General features: G+C 39.2%; 1 protein-coding gene across 1 annotated transcript in view; it reads right to left on the bottom strand.

Annotated features, from left to right (window-relative positions):
- gbe1b (glucan (1,4-alpha-), branching enzyme 1b) overlaps positions 1 to 19,742 on the bottom strand; it is a 144,307-nt gene extending 124,565 nt beyond the window's left edge. The window contains exons 1-2 of the mRNA XM_083886192.1: positions 19,526 to 19,742; positions 3,666 to 3,835 (exon numbers count right to left, since the gene is read on the bottom strand). Of these exons, the coding sequence (XP_083742318.1) occupies positions 3,666 to 3,835; positions 19,526 to 19,626 (271 nt within the window). The 5' untranslated portion in view covers positions 19,627 to 19,742. The remainder of the gene's footprint in view (positions 1 to 3,665; positions 3,836 to 19,525) is intronic.
- Positions 19,743 to 21,855: the final 2,113 nt, after the last annotated feature.

Raw genomic sequence — 21,855 nt, 5'->3', positions numbered from 1 at the left:
CAGGAATAATGTGGACGGACAGAATGGCGGCGGCAGCAGCAGCAGAACTAGAAAATGTTAACAGACCATAAAAAAAAGGGAGACAAATCTCTGCTTTTGCAAACACTATCAATCTCGGGATATTACTATTAGCATTTGCTTTCCTTTATCATTATCTGCAGGGCGTCAGTTCAGAAAAGCAGAGGCACTGAGGTAAGTAGTATTTGTGCTGCTGTGCATGGAGCATGACAAATGGTATTTGAGTTATGTGCACCGGTCTAAAATCTTTCACCTTGATGTATTTTTTTTCCAAATTTCTACTTCTTTTTTTTTTGCACAGTATTAATCCAATACGAGTTATATATTGCCCACAGCGCACGTGTCATAGATCTCCTGCTAAAGCAAAAGAAAAACAAATAAAGTCAATGACACTAAGTGCTTGTTTTACCGCGCGTTTATGCGTTTGACGGATGAATGCAAGTCTCATTTAATCTTTGCTAATGATGATAAAAAATAAAATTTTCACATCAACCCAAAAAAAACTAAAAAAAAAAACTCATAAAACTCAAAAGACCATTAACCTGAAATTACTTTCAAAAGTTGAGACTGGTGGGGATAGATATTTCAGTGCAAACACAGAGGTTGCACTCTCTCAACAACTTTGCAGGCAATGATGAAATAACCAGCTACTAAAATATTAACAAACACTCCCACATTCAAAAGAACCCCCTTAAGTATGCAAGTTTATCCCGCGTAATCAATATTTTCCACATCTCCTGCTCCCAGGTCGGCTGATGAAAAGGGCCCGATACCCTTGTACCAGGGGCTGCTGTGCTTTCCCTTAATTGTTGGCTCTTTTGTGTTCATAAGTGCAGAAATGTCAGAATTTCTAAGTGAATGCGCCATGAAGATACGCAACATTTGTGGTTTTTATTGAAATCGCTCTTTGCTTTTACTTTATTTATCAGATTATCTTCTGTATAGGAGATTTGATTCCATTTTTTAGGGATGTGTTCATTTACTGGCTTTACATAATGCAAGTACAGAGCTGTGGGAATCACGCGACTCCATGTTGGCAGTGGAAGCTTGAGCTTCCTCGTAATATAAATGTCACCAGTGCCCGGTTTCAAGCCATTACAGTTCACTGTGCACTTCAAATCCACAGAGATGAAGCAATACGTCGCAGAATTCGGCTGACTTGACTATATCCGAAACTTAGAATATCCACGCAGTGCTTTTCATTAGCATGGCAACAGCCAGAGCAAACATGAGTCCAGCCCTGCAGTATCCTGACATCTTCAACTTTCCCAGACACTTTCATTTCATCTTATTGCAGAGAATATCTGAAAATGTACCCTGGGGGACAGAAATGGACGCAATCTGACTTTGTGACAGATGTTTAACTTCGCTAAAGATAGCGATATCGTCACTTTTTGGGTAAGGGTTACTGAGCACCTATCCACCCGAGAATGGAACGAAACGTAAGCAACGTTCTACGTAAATGCGTTGCATTGTTTTAAGGAAGTTTATTAATCCACACAAAATGCCCAAAAATGACTTAGATGCTGTAGTACATATGCCAGGCCTGTACGCGGCGCTGTAACGCTGCGACAACAAAAACAGGAATAAACAGCATGCACATAAAATAAAGCTGTATTCAAACGAGTATACATTACAATGTACGCAACAGGAACCACTAACAAGCTAGGGAAAAAGAAAAAAGCCCCCGTGAGTATAAGGTAGCATTAAGCTAGCATACGCAGTGTAATGCTATATTATGCTACGTGACAAAAGCAGCTAACAAGCTAGGGATAAGGAAGGAAAGCCCCTCTGAGTATAAGGTAGCACTAAGCTAGCATACGCAGTGTAATGCTATCATAACAGACCAAACACAAAGGAAGACGGCGACAACGAGGACGAAGATTTGCAACAGTGAATTAGCATTTTCCCCAAAGTAGCGTATTGGTTGTCTACGTGAAATGGAAGGGTGGAATTTTGAGATTTTTAGGACCTGTTGGCACTAAACTAGCATATGCATTCTCCATCTCCTACACTCACTTCAACCACTGTCTTATGGCTGTGATCCACCCATCTCTGCCCGTCTCTTAGAATCTTTGGTGATCTGTTAAAACGCCGTCTTCATCGTCCTGGGGAAAAACAGCCGTCCAACATCTTCACATTTACTGAATACAGCTGGTGAAGAGACAAGTTGCCTGGCAGATTTGAACACTGTGGCTTCCTGCCAAAACGGCTTTGTTTTGATTCCGACTGTTGCATGACGGGATTGCATGACATCAGCCGCTGGGGCTCGATTGGCCAACATTAACCTTGTAGACTGTCCTCAAAAAAAAAAAAAGATGACAATCACTGATGTTTATCTTGGCAACTGAACAACTTCTAGCTGTCTAAATTGTTGAATAGAGGCTCTCTAAAAACTTTTTTTGGTAAGTTTTATGACAGATTAGTCAATAATCAAAGATACGGTGATAGTGTTAGATCGTCTAAAACAAACACAACATTGATATCAGTACCAGCTCTTGGACAAATAGGTATTTGAAACATCAGAATTGGCTTTTTAATTCCCCAATCTGTGCATCATTAATATTTATTATTGCAAATTGATGACTGTTGTGGCATTGGAATAGAAAGAATCCTTTCATCTGTCAGCCTGTTTCATGCACTTCTAAATCATAATGAGGACGCCTGCTGAGCTACAAAGAAATTAAGATTTTTAAATGCCTCAGTAATTTATACAATTATCGCTCCTTTTCAAAAGCAAAAAAAGCGACAAGGTTGAAGCTTTAAATTTCAGGTATAATTTCAGGATGACTGGTGGTAGGCTTCAGTTTTCCTGTGTTGTATGAACCGTGGACTGTGTGGCACATAATATTAACAGAAATATAATTCACAGTGGAAGCTTTGAAGGGTGGGGGGAAAATTGTGTTTGTTCGGGAGCTGTCCACTCTCCTCAAGTTAAAACGGACCTAGACCGGAAGTTTCAATTAACGCTGTTTTTTAGTGTGTATCTGCGTCATTACCTTGTTTATGTAGCCCTGAAGGTTCAAAACAAACAGTTCAGCCACTGCTGAGAACGCTGTGTTATATTATAATCTCAGGCTCAGCGAGATCTCTGAAAAAACCTGGTCCTGTTACGTAAACAGCGGTACTCCGGAACAGCAGATCGTCCTGCTCCGGGCACTATTCCGGGCACATCCGGTTGCGTACATTGAACCGCAGAAGAAAAATAACGTCCGTTGTGGAGGTGTTTCACGAGCAACAGTGTCTTCTGACTCCGGGTCAAAGTCATAAAAGGGACTGCTGCGGGGAGTCGTGAAGAAGCTATTTTTAAACACTGTTAAAAGAATGTTTTGATTATGAGTAGCAGTGCATCCACCATTCCAGAGGGGGGAGCTGCGCTTCTGAGAGCTGGTGTGCTGAATATGTCACTTCCGGGTACTGGCCAATCACAAGACAGTTGGGAAGCCTCTACGCTGGCTGGCCAATCACAACACACTCTGTCTTCTGGGTGTGAGAGTTGAGTCTGAAATATCGCAGCTGGGCAACAGCGTCAGAAAAGAGGATTTCTATCGGCTCGTTTACATCAACTAGGAGGTTTTTGACCATAAAAACAAGTTAATGTATGTAAGTAGACCTCCATAACTCACTCTATGTGAGCTTTAACTTACTGAAGTCACCAGTGAGGAAGAGAGCCTCTGCTGCCGGAGCCCACTCTTTAAAGCAGAGGCTGTTGTCAGGCCGCCGCTGCACACCGAAGGTCCTGTAGCTGCGCGTGAACTGGTCCACGCCGCCCTCCGTCTCCTCCAGCTTGAACAGCTGCTTCTGGAGCAGCTCATACCTGAGAAACCACAGGGAACACAGACACACAACAACTGAATGAAACCACTTGATGCATGCAATCTTACATATCATCCCTCATATGTAAATAATGTTGTGTCCACGTTTTTTCCTCCACTTCCCAGAATGTGAGATTGGGGTTTTGGCAAAATACTAAATTAACCATTTTTTGATGTAAATATAGCGATTTTAGTAAAAGTGACATTACCTGTTGCTTAAAAGCTAAACAATAAATCATTTACACATTGAAATGGCAATTTTAACGAAGGCAAACGACAAATTACAACTTATTTTTTAATGTTCTGCGTCTTATTGTGCCAATTGCATAAATATGGATAAACAAGTTAAAACAGTACTATTCATAACAAAACTCATATCTTTGATTTTCTTTTTTTATTGATCTTTTATCATCCTTATAATAATTATTTTGCCAATTATTCTATTTGTCATTTGGTCCATAAACGGCAGAAAATTGTGCAAAATCTCAATGTTTTTTCCAAAACTTCAAAATGCCTAAAGAAAAATTCAAATTACTGTCATAGCTGAGCAAAGAATCTGAAAACAGATGGGTTTTTTAAAAATTTTAATCAAAAAAAAGTCTCTAAATAGCTGTTGATTAATTTAGTAATGAATTATTCATAGTAATTGATCCCGTTTGAAATCGCGTGAATCGCAATTTTAACGAAGGCAAACGGCAAAATACAACTTATTTTTGAATGTTCTGCATCTTATGCCAATTGCAAATATGGATAAACAAGTTAAAACAGTACAATTCATAACAAAACTCATATCCCTGATTTATCATCCTTATAATAATTATTTTGCCAATTATTCTATTTGTCGTTTGGCCATAAACGGCAGAAAATGGTGCAAAATATCAATATGTTTTTTCAAAAACTTCAAAATGCCTAAAGAAATATTCAAATTACTGTCATAGATGAGCAAAAATCTGAAAACAGATGGTTTTTTTTTTTTAATTTTAATTAAAACAAAGTTTGTAAATAGGTCTCGATTAATTTAGCAATTAATTATTCATGGTAATTGATACTCGTTTGAAATCGCAATTTTAACAAAGGCAAACGGAAAATTACAACTTATTTTTGAATGTTTCTGCATTTGCATAAATGCCAATTGCATAAATATGGATAAACAATTTAAAACAGTATTATTCATAACAAAATTAATTTATTTGATTGATCATCCTTATAATAATTATTTTGCCAATTTGTCGTTTGGTCCATAAACAGCAGAAAATGGTGCAAAATCTCAATATGTTTTTTTCAAAAACTTCAAAATGCCTAAAGAAATGCCTTTTTTTTATTATTATTAAAACAAGGTCTGTAAATGACTGTATTGGATTAATTTAGTCATGAATAATTTATAGTAATTGATTCACGTTTGTAGTTCTAACTGTTGATATAAGGGTTGACATATGAAAACGTGGCAAACCTCATTTTCATTTACAAATAACGGCTACTTCACAAACGCACACGCATTCGTCATCAAATTAAAATGACCGGGGTGGACGATATCAATCAGTAATTACCATTATAAGTTAAAAGAGCAGCCTCTTTATATTGTATGCTAAGTGTTATCACTTCTGACTGACAACTAATCTTAAGAAAACGGCAGTTAAAGCAATTTAAAAAATCATTGGCTGCACTGGCATGTCACTTCAACACAAATAGAAATCAATTTCTGTGACTAATTAATTACTTATAATCATCTATACATATTTGTTTTTATTATTACATTTGCTTTAAAGCAGCCAAATGAAAGGAGCCACTTATTCGACGGAAACTCTGTAAAATGTCGAGTATTGAATAAAAACTTAAACAAACACCAAACAGAACAATTGAAATATCCGTGTTCTGCATATATTTATGTTAAAATACAGATATTAAGAGACAATACTGCAGCACATGCAGCGCGGCGGTGTCCGGTCGTGCATCTTAATGTTCCCATGAAAAAACGTTATCTCTTTTTGAGGTTCAACCTCAGGATGCAAACCTGTCTCATTCCCCCTCACGAATTTGTGACTACAGGCATATCCTGAGAGATAAACCGCTGTCTGTTACCTTCAGCTGGGAAAGGATAGGCTAACTACTTTGCAATTTATCTCACTTAAGTTCCTGCAGCCAGCTGGTGTCCATATCAGATTCCCCCCGGTACAGAGAGCCTCTTTCAGCCAGCTGAGTTAAGTGCACTCTCTCCCCTATAGCCCCGAAGCCAAGCTCAGACTGGCCTGTGAATGCCCTGGGGCTAGTGATGATGGGCTGGAGTAACAGCGCCATTTCTCAGCAGCTGCTCCCTGTGTTGAGTGCAGTGGATACAGACAGTGCTCTGCCAAATGTAAGCCTTTAAAGTCCAGCGAAAATGCTGCCACATGCCTCCTTTGCCACTTTGTCACCATATCAACAACGCGGCGGAAGAGCGAGAACGAGGGGAGGATTTATTAAAAGGCCAGAGCTGCGCTGCCCACAGTATTAATAAGCACGGGAGTCATGCCTATATGATTCTAACAAATGGCTTTGAAATCGTGAGCCAAAACCCTGTATTGGGTGCAGGATTCACTGCACACCTCATGTGTCTGTTTCCACCTGAAATTGGAGCAAGGAGGCAATAAAAAATCCGCCGCACGCCACAAATGAATTGTGCCTGCGAGAACTCGGTTCATTTCAGAATGTCATTAACAGAGTTGACGCCATCAACAGAATCTAAACTTTGATTTATTTTCCCATTATTGATAAATCAGGCATCTGTGGACCGACATCCTTGTGCATCGAAACTTATCTTCATGTTTTCGCGGAACCGTCACTCTTTCTCTCTCTCATTCATTTTCGTCCGCGCACGATGACACCACATCTCCGGTTTACTAAAACATCGACTGCACATCCATGGTATCCATGGGCAACATTTGGCCGTCAAAACCCTCTCCCATCAAGCTGAGAAGAGCAGAGCAGAGCCTCAGAGTGTGACCATTTCATAACATATGGCAAACCTTTTTCTTTCTTTTTTTTTTCTTCTTTTTCCCTGCAGCACAAGCCCTGAATTCCTAATAAAGTCAAGTCAATGTTAGAATAGCACAAGTGGAGTTAAGGCAATAACTTAACGGTCTCTTCCCTGCGCCTAACAGAAACCAACTCATTGAACTTCTAAAATCTTAAAACACTAGGCCATGTCAGCTTAGTTTCCCACATCGTGAGAAAATGTCATAAAAAATCTGTCTCTTTACTGTTTGATTCATGCTGATCACAGTCAAACAAACATAGTAAAAAACATAAGCGAGAGCTGTGTCCACAGTAAGTTGAACTTGGCGTGGATGAGAATCAGCACCTCTAAATCTGAGGCCATGGTTCTCAGTAGAAAACCGATAGATCGCCTACTCTTGCTGGGGAACGAGTCTTTACCCACAGTCTTGTTCACGAGCGAGGGAACAACGGAGCATGAGATTGGCTGGCAAAATCGGGAACAACAGGAGAGGCATTCGCGTTTGCTCAGCCCGCACAGTCGTGGCGAAGAGGGAGCTGATCCAAAAGCTCTCGATCTACCAGGTCGATCTTTGATGATGTTGATCTTACCCTCACCCATGGTCATGAGCAATGGGTCATGACCAAAAGAAAAAGATTTTGGGTACAAGCTTTTCTCAGAAGGGTGGCTTTGAGAATCTCAATCATCCGGGAAAGAGTCAGAGTAGAACCGCTTCTCCTTTGTGTGGTTCCTAGAGGTGTTCTCGGCACGTCCAACTAGGAGGAGACCTCGGAGCAGATCAAGGACTAGGTGGCGAGATTATATCTTGTTGAACTTGGAGCACCTGGAGATCCCCCAGTCAGAGTTGGACGATATGGCCAGGGAAAGGGAAATCTGGGGGCCTCTGCTAGAGCTGCAACCTGATCTCGGATAAGTGTTTGACGATGAACGGATGGATGGATGGATGGAATATGAATCAAGCAAACACCGCTATACAAGCCACCATTAAAATGATTCTGCTGGATCTCGTACTGGTTGACATTGCCAATGGAGTAATAGATGTAGAAGTCAATAAAGTCCTAAACTTGTGAGATTTAAGAGTTAAATTACCAAGATCTTTGAATTCCTGTCCTGACGTTTCGTTCAACTGCTCCCAAATTTTTCCCAGGTGTACATTAAAAATGCAAGTTGACAAATTGCTTGTTTACGCAGCCAGCAGACATAGAGCAACATTATTATTCATTTGGTGTCCTCCATTTGTCCAATAAGCAAAGGTAATCCAATATTCACCCCCCAATTTATGGCCATTTTCTTTTCCATTTGCAAACAAATCCCATGATATGAATTATTTTCCTCATAGCATATCGGCTTAAAATCTTAATGTTTAGGTCAGTTTTTTTGTTGTTGTTTTACTACAGACCAGGTGAACACTTGTAACTTCTTCATACACTCACAGTTAGACAACAGGGTGTCTAAATTTAGAGCGTGTTCAGGTCTGTTGTGTTGTGTGTGACTGATGGTGACAGCTGAAGCACAGAGGTGTCAGGACAGTCTGCATCAGCCTGACGAAACACAAGCGGAAAGTAGAATTACAACCAAGCAAGTGCCGACCAGTCAAGTTGCAACAAAAATAAGGTCGGTTTTGTTCGTAAGTTATGTTTTTTTATAAAAGAAGAGTATTTCAACAAAACAGTATGGTGTCACAGTGATTTCATCACATCAGTGAGGTAAAATGGACATTTGTACCAGTGCCCTGCAGGAATAAACTTGGTACAGACACAGTGACATTGGCCTTTGACCTTGAAAACCAAATCAGACCATCAGGTTGCGTCAAATATTAAGAAATACCAACAGGTTGTTCCTGGGACAAGCCAAAACCACAATGCCTTTTAGCTACAGCTGTACAGAACCTACGTAGGACGTGTTAAATTCATCTCAGAGTCCGGTTCTCAGCTTGCCTAAAGGGCTTCCACACGGCCCAGAAGCAAGGTGACTTTCAAATGATGCCATTTAATTCCACTCTTTGACAAAGTGCATTAATGAAGCTAAAGAGCGACCTGGACATTTGCAGAGCGGTTGATTGATGAAAGCTTGGAATTCCCTGCTAACTTCAGGTCGTTGTTGACCCTCAAGCAAAAATGGTGGTGAAATAAATGCTGCAAAAGAAAGAACGGGTCTATAATTCATCATAGTTCAACAGTAATATTCAGATATATTATTTGGTCTAATATTTCTCTTATGTAAAAGGAAATAATCATGGTTTTTTCCCTTCTTATATCCTTAGCCTTTTACCCTTCAGTCAGAATACATGCACTTGATCACTTTCACAACCAATCGAGTATTTGTATGATCCAAAGAAATGTTGATCAGTGTTTCCCAAAAGAAATGTCTGAATTGATTATCAAATTAGTGTAGTTTAGTTTAAAGCGGATCTAGACCCGAAGTTCCAATTAACGCTGTTTTTTTTAGTGTGTATCTGCGTCATTACCTTGTTTAAGAAGCCCTGAAGTTTCGAAACAAACAGTTCAGCCACTGCTGAGAACGCTGTGTTTTATTGTAATCTCGGGCTCAGCGAGATCTCTGAAAAAACCCGGTCCGGTTACGTAAACAGCATTTCTCCTGAACAGCAGATCCTACTGCTCCGGCAACTAGTCCGGGTACATCCGGTTGTGCACATTGAACCACAGAAGAAGAATAACGTCCGTTTTTGAGGTGTTTCACGAGCGACAGTGTCTTCTGACTCTGGGTCTGACTCTGGGTCAAAGTCATAAAAGGGACTGCGGCGGGGAGTCGTGAAGAAGCTATTTTAACACTGTTAAAACAATGTTTTGATAATGAGGAGCAGTGCATCCACCGTTCCATAGGGGGGAGCTGTGCTTCTGAGAGCTGGTGTGCTGATTATGTCACTTCCAGGTAGTGGCCAATCACAAGACAGGGAAGGCTCTATGCTGGCTAGCCAATCACAACACACTCTGTCTTCTGTGGGTGAGATTTATATCTGAAATATCGCAGCTGTGGAACAGTGTCAAAAATTTCTATCGGCTCGTTTACAGCAACTAGGAAGTTTTTGACCATAAAAACAAGTTAATGTATGTAAGTAGACCTCCATAAATAAAATATACGTGCAACAGGACCACTCTATGTGAGCTTTAATTTAGTAATTGATTTATCGTTACAGCTCTCTCTCTGAATCAGACTTTCTATATCTGTCTATATTGACCACTTTTAATGCCACTGTTTTGAATTGAGTTAAGAGCTATGCAAAACACAATTTGAGGAGCCAAAATGTTTCAACTGAGATACATCTGTTGAAATCCAAATCAAATCACATTTCAAAACCAACTCTTGAATATGGTTTGAATATCATTTTTGGAGGAAATGTTATTTCATGTATACTGTTGCCCAGACTTTCAAAACTAGTCTGGATTAAAATCAAAAACTATTTTTTTCTGGCAGTCTGAATGAGGTCAAAGACTATTATATTGCTGCCGCGTCTTGATTTATAAATGAGTGGTGATGACATTCTCAAATCTTTGCAAACACTCTTTTGCCATAATAAGCAGCAGGCCCTGTGCTCCCTACTTCTATTTCGGTCCAATTTAGAAGATTCGTGGTGCCACGCGTTTCATATTCCTGGTAGCACTTTTCTCCATCCTTACGCAACAGGAAGAGTAAATAATGAAGCACGTCAACAGAGCGCTGCTGCACGCTAGGGCTGTAACCTGTGCGCGGCATCCACGGCTTTTTTGTTTTCGCAAACCAATCTGAAAACGTACGTCCTGGTAGAAATAAAAATAAGAGCTGCCTGCAGCCACAGAATAACTAATTGGAGTGGGAGGTATATGCTGCATGTTCGTACCCGCTGTATCTAGCGTGCACCAAAGTTCAACAAACCTGAGGCGTGGGCAGCCTTGAGCCATGACATAGTGGTGAAATCTAAAGAATGGCTCGGTGTGGTCATAGGTCTGCTGATAAGGCAGCTGAATTCTTAGAGTTCTGCAGCTCAGTGGGGGACTCGGTGTGACGCCGCAGCTGGAGAAGGCTCTTGATTTCTACGCTGGTGCTCATAATGTGGTGTTTGGATGCCAAGCCTGAGAACACCGGGGGGCTTACCAAGAATTAACCTTCACACGGCGGTGATCCTATACGTATCATTTGCGTACGACTTTCATCAGCGAGGCAGGTGTTTGAGACACGTCTAGAGCTCCGTGAAGCCTGACAATCCCAAGCTGTGTCTGAGATAGAGCTGACACGCTCATCTCTCTGGAAGGCAGTAGCCCTGCACACATGTTTCCAAGTACAAAGCAGGTGGTCCCTTACCTGCCACATTAAAGATGGGATCAGACAAGGTAATGAAAATGGATAAAACTATATGGCCCCAAAGCAGAGCTTTTAGGTCTAGTTTTGACGACGAGCCAACTGCACGCTGTATATCATTATCACTTACACACTTTATGTAAATTAGAAAACACATTACACATTTTCTCTCTCTTTTTTTTAAAATTCAACAGGTGAAGTTAATGTGACATGAGGTAGGGGAATTCAGCTGGAGAATTAAACTGTCACTGTATGTGCCAAGTCGCCTTCCAACCAGAATACACTCAGGGATCGGTTTCAAAGAAAAATAAATGATCACTATATCAGCATTGGCATTCCATACCGCAGTTTCAGTCTGTTTATCTGGTTAAAGCCAGAGCTCTGATCAAAGCCGTTTAAAAAGCAAATTAATGCCATGTGAAGCTTTTAAAAAAAAAAACTAATAAAGTGTGTGATTGGCGAGGGGCGAGTCCGGGTCAAATTATCACATTTTCTGTCACAAAAATTAATGAAATTTTACAGTCAGATTTGGTCATAAAAGAAACCAGCGGAACGGAAATTACCTTTGTCTCTCATCACAATTAACGGCGATTCAGTTTTTAAGACGTGTGAATATATTTAAGGAGACTTTTTTAACTTTGACCGCCTTAATCATTTTGCTTCAAATACGACACAGAGGAATGATTTCTCATATCCTCGTATCCCCTGCACACCTAAATAATAAGCTGTCCACGATTATTATTACAATTATTATAACTGCACTGTTTTTTAATGATAGTCAACCAGGGTGACCTCACGGTAGTTGAACCTATGATGGCGGCAAGAGAGAGAAACAAAACGCTGAGGAAAATCATTGAAATATTTGAATATTTGAACAATTCAAGTGGCACCATATTGCAAAATCCAAACAGTGCTGAGATTCCTCAGAAATACTGACTGCTGTATGAGAAAGGGAGGACTCAGGACTCAACTAGGCCCGAAGGAAGGAAGTAGGACTAAAAGGATAAAATTAAATAACATTTAGCTTGAAATTTACAATTCCACCCATGTTTATAGCGCTATTTAATACTTAATTTTACTAATATGTACTTGTTTTAACCTGATGTCAAAAAGCATTGTTCCATAGGAATATGAAAAGATTTTATTCTAGGCCTGGAATCCATTTGTTTTTAAAAAATCAGTAACTGCCGTTTGGAAACCAAACACGGAACCTCCTGAAGCTACGTTTTGCAAACTTTAACCTTTATAATTACTCAAAAATGCTCTTTTTTCTTTCTTTCATTCATACTATTTCATTTAATATGCTGATTGTTTTACCCAGATTAACCTTTCTAAGAGCAGTTGTTGATCCACAGCAGACTGGGGGTCTGTTTACTTGCAGAGAGTAGGTCGATCAGCGAGGATGAAGGTCAGTCACATTTGCCACCGAGAGAAACACGTGAGTTAGTTCATCTCAGGCGCCGCACTAATTTGAACCCAATTGTGTTTCGAAACACACAATTTCTGACTCCGTGTTGACGATAAAGCAAACATTTATTCAATCATTTCTTGAACGTGTTTCACAGCGAGTAAAGGTCACTGAATTGACAAATTAGAAATTCAAATTTAGTCAATTAAAATGGATTCCATTAAACAGATTTAGTATGCTCTCTTTCTCTCCCTCTCTGAGTGTAATTAAAACTAATCACGGTAACAAGTAAATGGCAAAAAGTTATTTCAGAATATAAAAGGGGAGTCACTTTGCTATTCAGGTGCTACAGAAACGCTTTCAAGCAGCCATAGAGTGGTCCTATCGCACATATATGAGTTATGGAGGTCTATGGGAACTTACCATAGACATAGGCTATAATCTGAAGTTCGACACTGGTTCGTTTTTTGAAAGTAACATAAATCTGACTAACTAAAAATTAGTCTAAAAATTTCAAGTAATGCAACAAGGCTACTTTATTATTCATCACAACTTTCTACTCCGGCTTCTCCATTACTGGCATCAGTACATGACCCAATTAAGAAGATGCATCAAGCAAGCATATATTCGAGATTGATAATAAAAAGCCTGGAATCCTCTATGTGCAGTTTGATACCATCAACCGTCAGAGTTTTGGCAACTGCAGGAAAATGTGATTGGAATTAATGCGGGACATAATCCATAATAAATGCACCAGCCCACACACAATGCACCGTCACTGCTGCCACACACACACACACACACACACACACTGTCAGCTACTTAAGACTTCCACCCTAATAATTAATTTGTATGGTGGCCAAATCGAGGCTGAAGGGGAAAATCGTGCAGCATACGAGTGCTGCATAAAGTCAATTAAAGTCTGAGGGGTCATTTATTTTGCCCGAGCCGTGCACACTGCACGCAGCAAACCCATCAGCTTCCTGTACAGTGGGAAGCACCCTATTCTGAGATTTAACCGAATGAGTTAGAGGAAAACTGTCAATGAGGAACAAGTGCGTCGCAACAAAGAACTGGCCCAAAATTGGTTCCAAGCTCAGAGGGGGGGGGGCCATTGAGAAACGCCGATAACAACAATGCATTTCTAATATAATCAGATTTATGTACAGGAGAGTGTGGTCAGGAAGACCATTAACAAGGCCCCATGCAAGCTCACATGTCAACTGGTTAACCATGAAGTGCACTTACGCTTCCGTGAGTCAAAAAGCTAAAGTGAAGGCAATGGCATTGTTCAATAAATTAGTCATGACAAAGATTTCATTTAATTTAAAACAGAAAGCCATTTCAGAATGAGCTGGTTGTCAAAAGTCAGCTCAGTGCCAAAACAGTTGATCAGGGAATAAACTACACATTACATTAAGACCTCCCTCCAGTTTGAATAATATACCTTCAGATATCCAATCAATCACATCTTTCTGCCTAATGAGAGCCAGTGAGAGTGATGCAGTGTTCACAATCACAGCGTGTTGAGGTAAGAGGAGCGGCAACAAGATGCATTCAAGGAACCTTGTAAATGCTGCCAACTTGGGGCCAATTCCTATCTTAACCCTCAATCTTAACCCTCAAGCTCAACCCTTAATCTTAACTGGCCCTCAAACCCAAGTGTTGAGGGTTATTTTGTCACTTAGAAATGGGACACCCCTTAAATGCAGATACGTCTTCAGACTGTAGGGGGCAGAATAACGCGAAAGCTGCGTCCAGTCTGTCAACTCCAAAAAAGAAGAAGAAGAAGAACATATTTACGACACGATTATTCATAACGATCCGTTTGTCAGTCAAGTTATTAGGTTGTCAGTTAGTTATAAGATGATACTCATACAAATACCACAACCACGGACATATTCAGCTGACAGTTACCACACACCACGGCTTATTGAAAAGTAAACCATAGCAAACGATCGCTTGTCTGCACCGGCCGGCTATTGACAAAAGATCGTAAAATAAAAATAAATGTTACGCAACAATGACGTCAGTAATCCATAATATGGGCCTAAACTAAGATAATACAATGGTTTTCATAATTTTTATATCTCTATTAACAAAGAAAATACGTACTTGCTTTTGGCGCCTACTTTGTTATGTGAAAACACGCAATGCATTCTGGGTAGCCCTTGCTCCCAAGGGTGGTCTCGGAAAATCTCAATATTGAGGGCGATACAGCCCTTAAACTTGCCCCTCAACTTAATTTTTCTGAGAATCGGGACAGCACTTGAGAGTGCGCATTTTTGAGATTGACGGTTAAGCAAGGAATTGGAATTCACCCTTTAGCTCATACATAAAAATATTTTCTTTTCAATACAATTTTTGACAGAACATTTTCAGTTGCGTAACTTTTTTTATTTTTTTTATCTACTCTTTTAAAGTAATACAGGACATTATTTTAGATTTTCGACTCACAAGCACCCGCACAGTTCGCGTCATAAATACCACTCCGACAAGGTACAGTCATTTTTCACGTTTTCCAGTAATATTACTTATCTCGCACTGTTGCAGTGATTTTTTTTTTTTTATCACATAAAATAAAGAACTAGTCAGGTTTATACTTCTGCGTCGCCTCCACTCAGTAGCTTACGGGAAGTTTCCCACTAGCGCATCATTTATCAAGCCTGTACCTGTAGCTGTGGAGGCGACGCAGAAGCATAATAGAAGTATAAATCAGCTGAGAATCACTGAAAACACGACATTTCACCACAGAGAAAGTGGTCGGGGTTTAGAGGCGAGTTCATAGAAGCTAAGGCTGCAGGGTCTATGCTGTTGTTAAATAATGAAGAAAGTGACGAGAGGACTGAATACATTCATGTACATCATGCAAAATTAGTCAGCAACCACTTAAATGACACAAATTTGGCTGTGTACCTAGTGCACAATGACCTAGATTGTCATTTCTGATATTTGTGAGTGGAATCACAGTGGCAAACAGTCTGAAATGTAAAAACATTCAGTGGCTTTGCTTCTATTGCAGTTACAATCCCCTCAATATGAGAATAATTACACATTAGAGGCATGTATGTATGGTTATAGGATCATTTATTACAAACAGTAGTTACAGATTATTAGAAGATATAAATATCACAAATGCATCGAGGGATTGACCCAAGAGACTTGTGTCCACTATCTACTGAAGACCAAAGACACTTGTGTCCACTATCTACTGAAGACCCAAGACACTTGTGTCCACTATCTACTAAAGAGCCAAGACACTTGTGTCCACTATCTATAGAAGCTGTGAACAGTTTGAAGTTCTCAACGAGCTATAGCCGAGTTGAGTTCTGCTATGATTATCTTTTAATCACAAGCCTGTAAATGTATCATAAACTTTAGAGACACATGATGAGCTGCGTGTGGTGTCAGTAGATAGTGGACACAAGTGTCTTTGGTCTTCAGTAGATAGTGGACACAAGTGTCTTTGGTCTTCGGTAGATAGTGGACACAAGTGTCTTTGGTCTTCAGTAGATAGTGGACACAAGTGTCTTTGGTCTTCAGTAGACAGTGGACCCAAGTGTCTTTGGTCTTCAGTAGATAGTGGACACAAGTCTCTTTGGTCTTCAGTAGATAGTGGACACAAGTGTCTTGGCTCTTTAGTAGATAGTGGACACAAGTGTCTTGGGTCTTCAGTAGATAGTGGACACAAGTGTCTTTGGTCTTCAGTAGATAGTGGACACAAGTCTCTTGGGTCTTCAGTAGATAGTGGACACAAGTGTCTTTGGTCTTCAGTAGATGGTGGACACAAGTGTCTTTGGTCTTCGGTAGATAGTGGACACAAGTCTCTTGGGTCTTCAGTAGATAGTGGACACAAGTGTCTTTGGTCTTCAGTAGATAGTGGACACAAGTGTCTTTGGTCTTCAGTAGATGGTGGACACAAGTGTCTTTGGTCTTCAGTAGATAGTGGACACAAGTGTCTTTGGTCTTCAGTAGATAGTGGACACAAGTGTCTTTGGTCTTCAGTAGATAGTGGACACGCGTCTCTTGGGTCTTCAGTAGATAGTGGACACAAGTGTCTATGGTCTTCGGTAGATAGTGGACACAAGTGTCTTTGGTCTTCGGTAGATAGTGGACACAAGTCTCTTGGGTCTTCAGTAGATAGTGGACACAAGTGTCTTTGGTCTTCGGTAGATAGTGGACACAAGTGTCTTTGGTCTTCAGTAGACAGTGGACAAGTCTCTTGGGTCTACAGTAGATAGTGGACACAAGTGTCTTTGGTCTTTAGTCTTTAGTAGATAGTGGACACAAGTCTCTTGGGTCTACAGTAGATAGTGGACACAAGTCTCTTGGGTCTTTAGTAGATAGTGGACAGAAGTGTCTTTGGTCATCAGTAGATAGTGGACACGCGTCTCTTGGGTCATCAGGTCTTTGAAGAGCTCGACTGAAGTCCTTTTTTCACTCTGCAGCCTCACAGCAACAATGGACCTCTGTAGTTCTGGCTGCAGCCGTTCGTTTTCTTGTCCTTCACCTCTGAGACACAATAACCATCAGATCTCTTGGTGAAGTAGCTTTGGTACCTTGAATAGAAATATAGAATCTTTCTTAGATATTATTCAGTGACATTTTTAGTGAAAAAAAGCTTACTTATGTTTATCTGATGATGATAACATTAGCAGAGATCCAGCAAGTACGTGACGTACAGTCACGGTGTCACAAAATTAATAATAAAAACAACCAAGAACCTGAATTACAGCCAAACTCAAGAGAGTGAACACATAAGAAGCTAGGATTATATCAGCAAATTTGACCATCAGAATATCTCGCCACCTTAACCTAAAGTCTCTCATTGTTTACCAAAAGCAGCGGCGGCAGGATTATATTTTACAGTACTCACACGATTATTAAAAAAACAATACTGATGCAACACGGGCTAGAAATGTTAGCGTGTACTTACTAATCCAGAAGGAAGAAGCCAAACTCGGCGACCGTCTTGAATCACACGTCGTCATCCACTGAAAACCTTCACAAAGTTAACACTTGTGTTGTATCTTGATCGAACAGACTCTGTTTTTTCGTCCCTTGGCTTCTTCTGAAATGATCTGCTTTGGTGTCGTTGGCTCTGCCATGGCGTCCTCCTTGTTTACATGCGTTTACCGTAAAGCGGAATTCATGCGCAACGTAATGTTATGACTTTATTCTTTTAATGTTACAACTTTATTCTTGTAATGTCACAACTTTATTCTTGTAATGTCACAACTTTAATCTTGTAAAAGTATGACTTTTATCTTGCAATATTATGACTTTTTCAACATTACAACCTTATTCTTGGAAAACTTGACTATTTTTTGTAAAAGTATGACTTTTATCTTGTAATATTATGACTTTTTTAATATTACAACTTTATTTTTGTAATATTACAACTTTATTCCTTTAAAAGTATGACTTTTATCTCATAATATTATGACTTTTTCAATATTACTTTATTCTTGTAAAATTACAAATTCATTATTGGAAAATTATGACTATATTCCTGTAAAAGTATGACTTTTATCTCGTAATATTATGACTTTTTCAATATTACTTCATTCTTGTAAAATTATGACTATATTCTTGTAAAAGTATGACTTTTATCTCGTAATATTATGACTTTTTCAATTTTACTTTATTCTTGTCAAATTACAAATGTATTCTTGTAAAAGCACGACTTATCTCGTAACATTTTGACTTTTTCAATATTACAACATTATTCTTGTAAAATTATGAATTTATTTTGGGGAAATTATTACGTTTATCTCGTATTATTATGACTTTTTCAATATTACAACATTATGCTTGTAAAATTATGACTTTATTTTTGTAAAAGTATGACTTTTATCTCGTAATATTATGACTTTTTCAATATTACTTTATTCTTGTCAAATTACAACTTTATTCTTGTAAAAGTATGACTTATCTCGTAACATGACTTTTTCAATATTACAACATTATTTTTCAACAACATTAAATTATGAATTTATTTTGGGGAAATTATTACGTTTATCTCGTATTATTATGACTTTTTCAATATTACAACATTATGCTTGTAAAATTATGACTTTATTTTTGTAAAAGTATGACTTTTATCTCGTAATATTATGACTTTTTCAATATTACTTTATTCTTGTCAAATTACAACTTTATTCTTGTAAAAGTATGACTTATCTCGTAACATGACTTTTTCAATATTACAACATTATTTTTCAACAACATTAAATTATGAATTTATTTTGGGGAAATTATTACTTTATTTTGGGAAAACGATTGTTTATCTCATATTATTATGACTTTTACAATATTACAACTTTATTCTTGGAAAACTATTAGGTTTATCTCGTATTATTATGACTTTTTCAATATTACAACCTTATTCTTGGAAAATTATTACTTTTTCCGAATATTACGACTTTATTCCAGTAAAATTATGGCTTGTATGTTATATTATGACTCGTTTAATATTACAACTTTATTCTCATAATATTATGACTACTCTTATTTTGTACAGCCCTATATAATATTGACAAAGAATAATAAATAATAGTCATACCCCCATACATGAGACAGACACATCTCACACGTGACCAAGAACAGCACGAGCCTGCCCTTTAACTGTCAAACACAGGAAGTGGTGAGACGTAGTGAGGGAATGTGTATAAGTGGATGTAAATGTGCAGCAAACAATAGCATGTGCTACACGCGTGTTATTCACTCAAAGTAGGAGGAGAGTAATGCTGTGTGTGTGTGTGTGAGACACAGAGAATGACTCAGCTCTCAGTGACCTCTGTGTAACGCGGCAGCAGCAGACCAGAGGTCGGTTGCACAACTTTCGTTGCCCAAACTGCCGCTTGTTTTGTGTGGTTTATTCCACGTCGTGACACGTATAACAGAAGAGGCCTCGGTTCGTTTATTTTAAACCTAGGACTCCGCTTTAACGACCAAAAAAAACTACGCCGTTATGTGGTGTTTTTTTTGCTTTACCTCCTCTTGAAGTCCTTCTCGTACGGTTTGAGGTACGGGTCCATTTGAAGGAGACAGTTGAACTCGGGGATTGTAACATTATCCCAGTCGGAGTCTGCCATGGCTGCAGCAGCAGACCGGACCAATCGAGCACAGAACGCTGCTGCGGCTGTGATGATGATGATGAGAGCAGGTGCCGTGTGCTCATGTGTGTGTGCGGGTGTGTGTGCGTTTATTGTCCCGAGACAACAGCGAATGAGGCTGCTCGCTGACAAGCCCGTCCCATCACAACAAACCGGGGTCAAAGATGACAGGGGAGCCGATCGCGCCAAACCGAGCCAGGCTGTGTTGTGTTTGGGCTGCACTGTACCTTTAAGATGACGGACCAGGAAGCGAGTGCCGAGTCACAGGACTCGGCTGTTTGAATGTGTACGTGCACGTTGGAAGGTTTGCTAGCAGCCACGCCCCCTTTATTCACCACTGTGTTGTGTAGTTTCTGCATTAAACATATCATTACAGTGAAAAAGCTTCTACATATTGTTTTATTAAAAGAAACATTAAACATATTTTTTGATAAGCTTGATTTTATTTTCATTTTGTAAATATGTTCTATAATTTTTCGATTATGTTTTATTCAAAATAAATCTTTGTAAATCATATCAAGTTTCCATGTTCATTCATCCAAGACTGCAGGTATGAGTACTAATGTGCAGATAGTTTACAATAACAATAGTGTAATATCTAACAAATTATGTCATGTTAACCCAGCCAAAAGAATGTTCTACAAAGGTTGTATGACAGGGTAAGGTTAGGGGAACATTCTGGGAACCGAAAGAGAACGTTCTCTGAAGGTTGTGTGAAGGTTGTGACAAAGTAACATTAGGGGTACGTTCTGGGAATCAAAAGAGCATGTTCTATAAAGGTTGTACGAAGGTTGTGACAAAGTAATGTTAGGGGAACGTTCTTTAAAGGTTGTATGAAGGTTGTGACAAAAGTGCTCACAGGAACATTCTGGGAACCAAAAGAGAATGTTCTATAAAGGTTGTACGAAAGTTGTGACAAAGTAATGTTAGGGGAAAGTTCTATAAAGGTTTTATGAAGATTGTGACAAAAGTGCTCACAGGAACATTCTGGGTACCAAAAGAGAACATTCTATGAAGGTTGTACGAAGGTTGTGACAAAGTAATGTTAGGAGAACGTTCTACAAAGGTTGTATGAAGGTTGTGACAAAAGTGCTTACAGGAACATTCTGGGAACCAAAAGAGAACGTTCTATAAAGGTTGTACGAAAGTTGTGACAATGTAATGTTAGGGGAAAGTTCTATAAAGGTTTTATGAAGGTTGTGACAAAAGTGCTCACAGGAACATTCTGGGTACCAAAAGAGAACGTTCTATGAAGGTTGAGACAAAGTAATGTTAGGGGAACGTTCTATAAAGGTTGTATGAAGGTTGTGACAAAAGTGCTTACAGGAACATTCTGGGAACCAAAAGAGAACGTTCTATAAAGGTTGTATGAAGGTTGTGACAAAGTAATGTTAGGGGAACGTTCTGGGAACCAAAAGTGAACTTTCTATGAAGGTTGTGACAAAGGTGGTTGCAGGAACGTTCTGGGAACCAAAAGAGAACGTTCTATCAAGGTTGTATGAAGGTTGTGACAAGGTGAACGTTCTCGGAACCGAATCTGCAACCAATAACTAATGTTCGGAGAATGTTAGGGAAACTTTCCACGTCAACCACAGGACAACCTAGCGGGAGAACCTTCAGGGAACGTTCCCACAACTAAAAGGTGACATTCCCAGAACGTTCTGGGGTCCAGAAACCATTAGCTGGTTGTGATCATACAAAAACCCCCCCTCAACATGCAGCGCACATCAACATGTGATACTTATTTATAAATCATTATCATTTTTCATCAGCCTGTAGAACACCAGCACATTGCATTTGTATTTTTATATTGCTTATTTATTTTATTTTGATATGCTATGCTAGTACTTTGTCCACCTCGACCTCTGACCCTTCTGCTGCTATGAATTTCCCAAGTGAGGGAATCAATAAAGTCAAATCTAATCTGAATCTAATCTAATATAGCCATACGCTGGAGGAATATGTCCGTGGCGCTTGATATTGTATCTAACTATAGATACAATTATTTATCTATAATTAACTAACCGGATTAATTGTAAATATGAATACCACATACACACATATAACTGTCCTGTTCCTTTGTTAACTTGAAAGCCGCGGTTCTCAAACTGTGGTACGTGTTCCATCAGTGGTACGGCAAATGTGATCAGATCGGAGCTGAGGAATTTACAAAAACACTGAAGTTATGTGATGATAAGAGAGCAAAAT

This window comes from Microchirus variegatus, assembly GCF_963457635.1.
Source record: "Microchirus variegatus genome assembly, chromosome: 3".
Classification (NCBI taxonomy): Eukaryota; Metazoa; Chordata; class Actinopteri; order Pleuronectiformes; family Soleidae; genus Microchirus; species Microchirus variegatus.
This window is presented reverse-complemented; position numbering and strand designations above follow the sequence as displayed.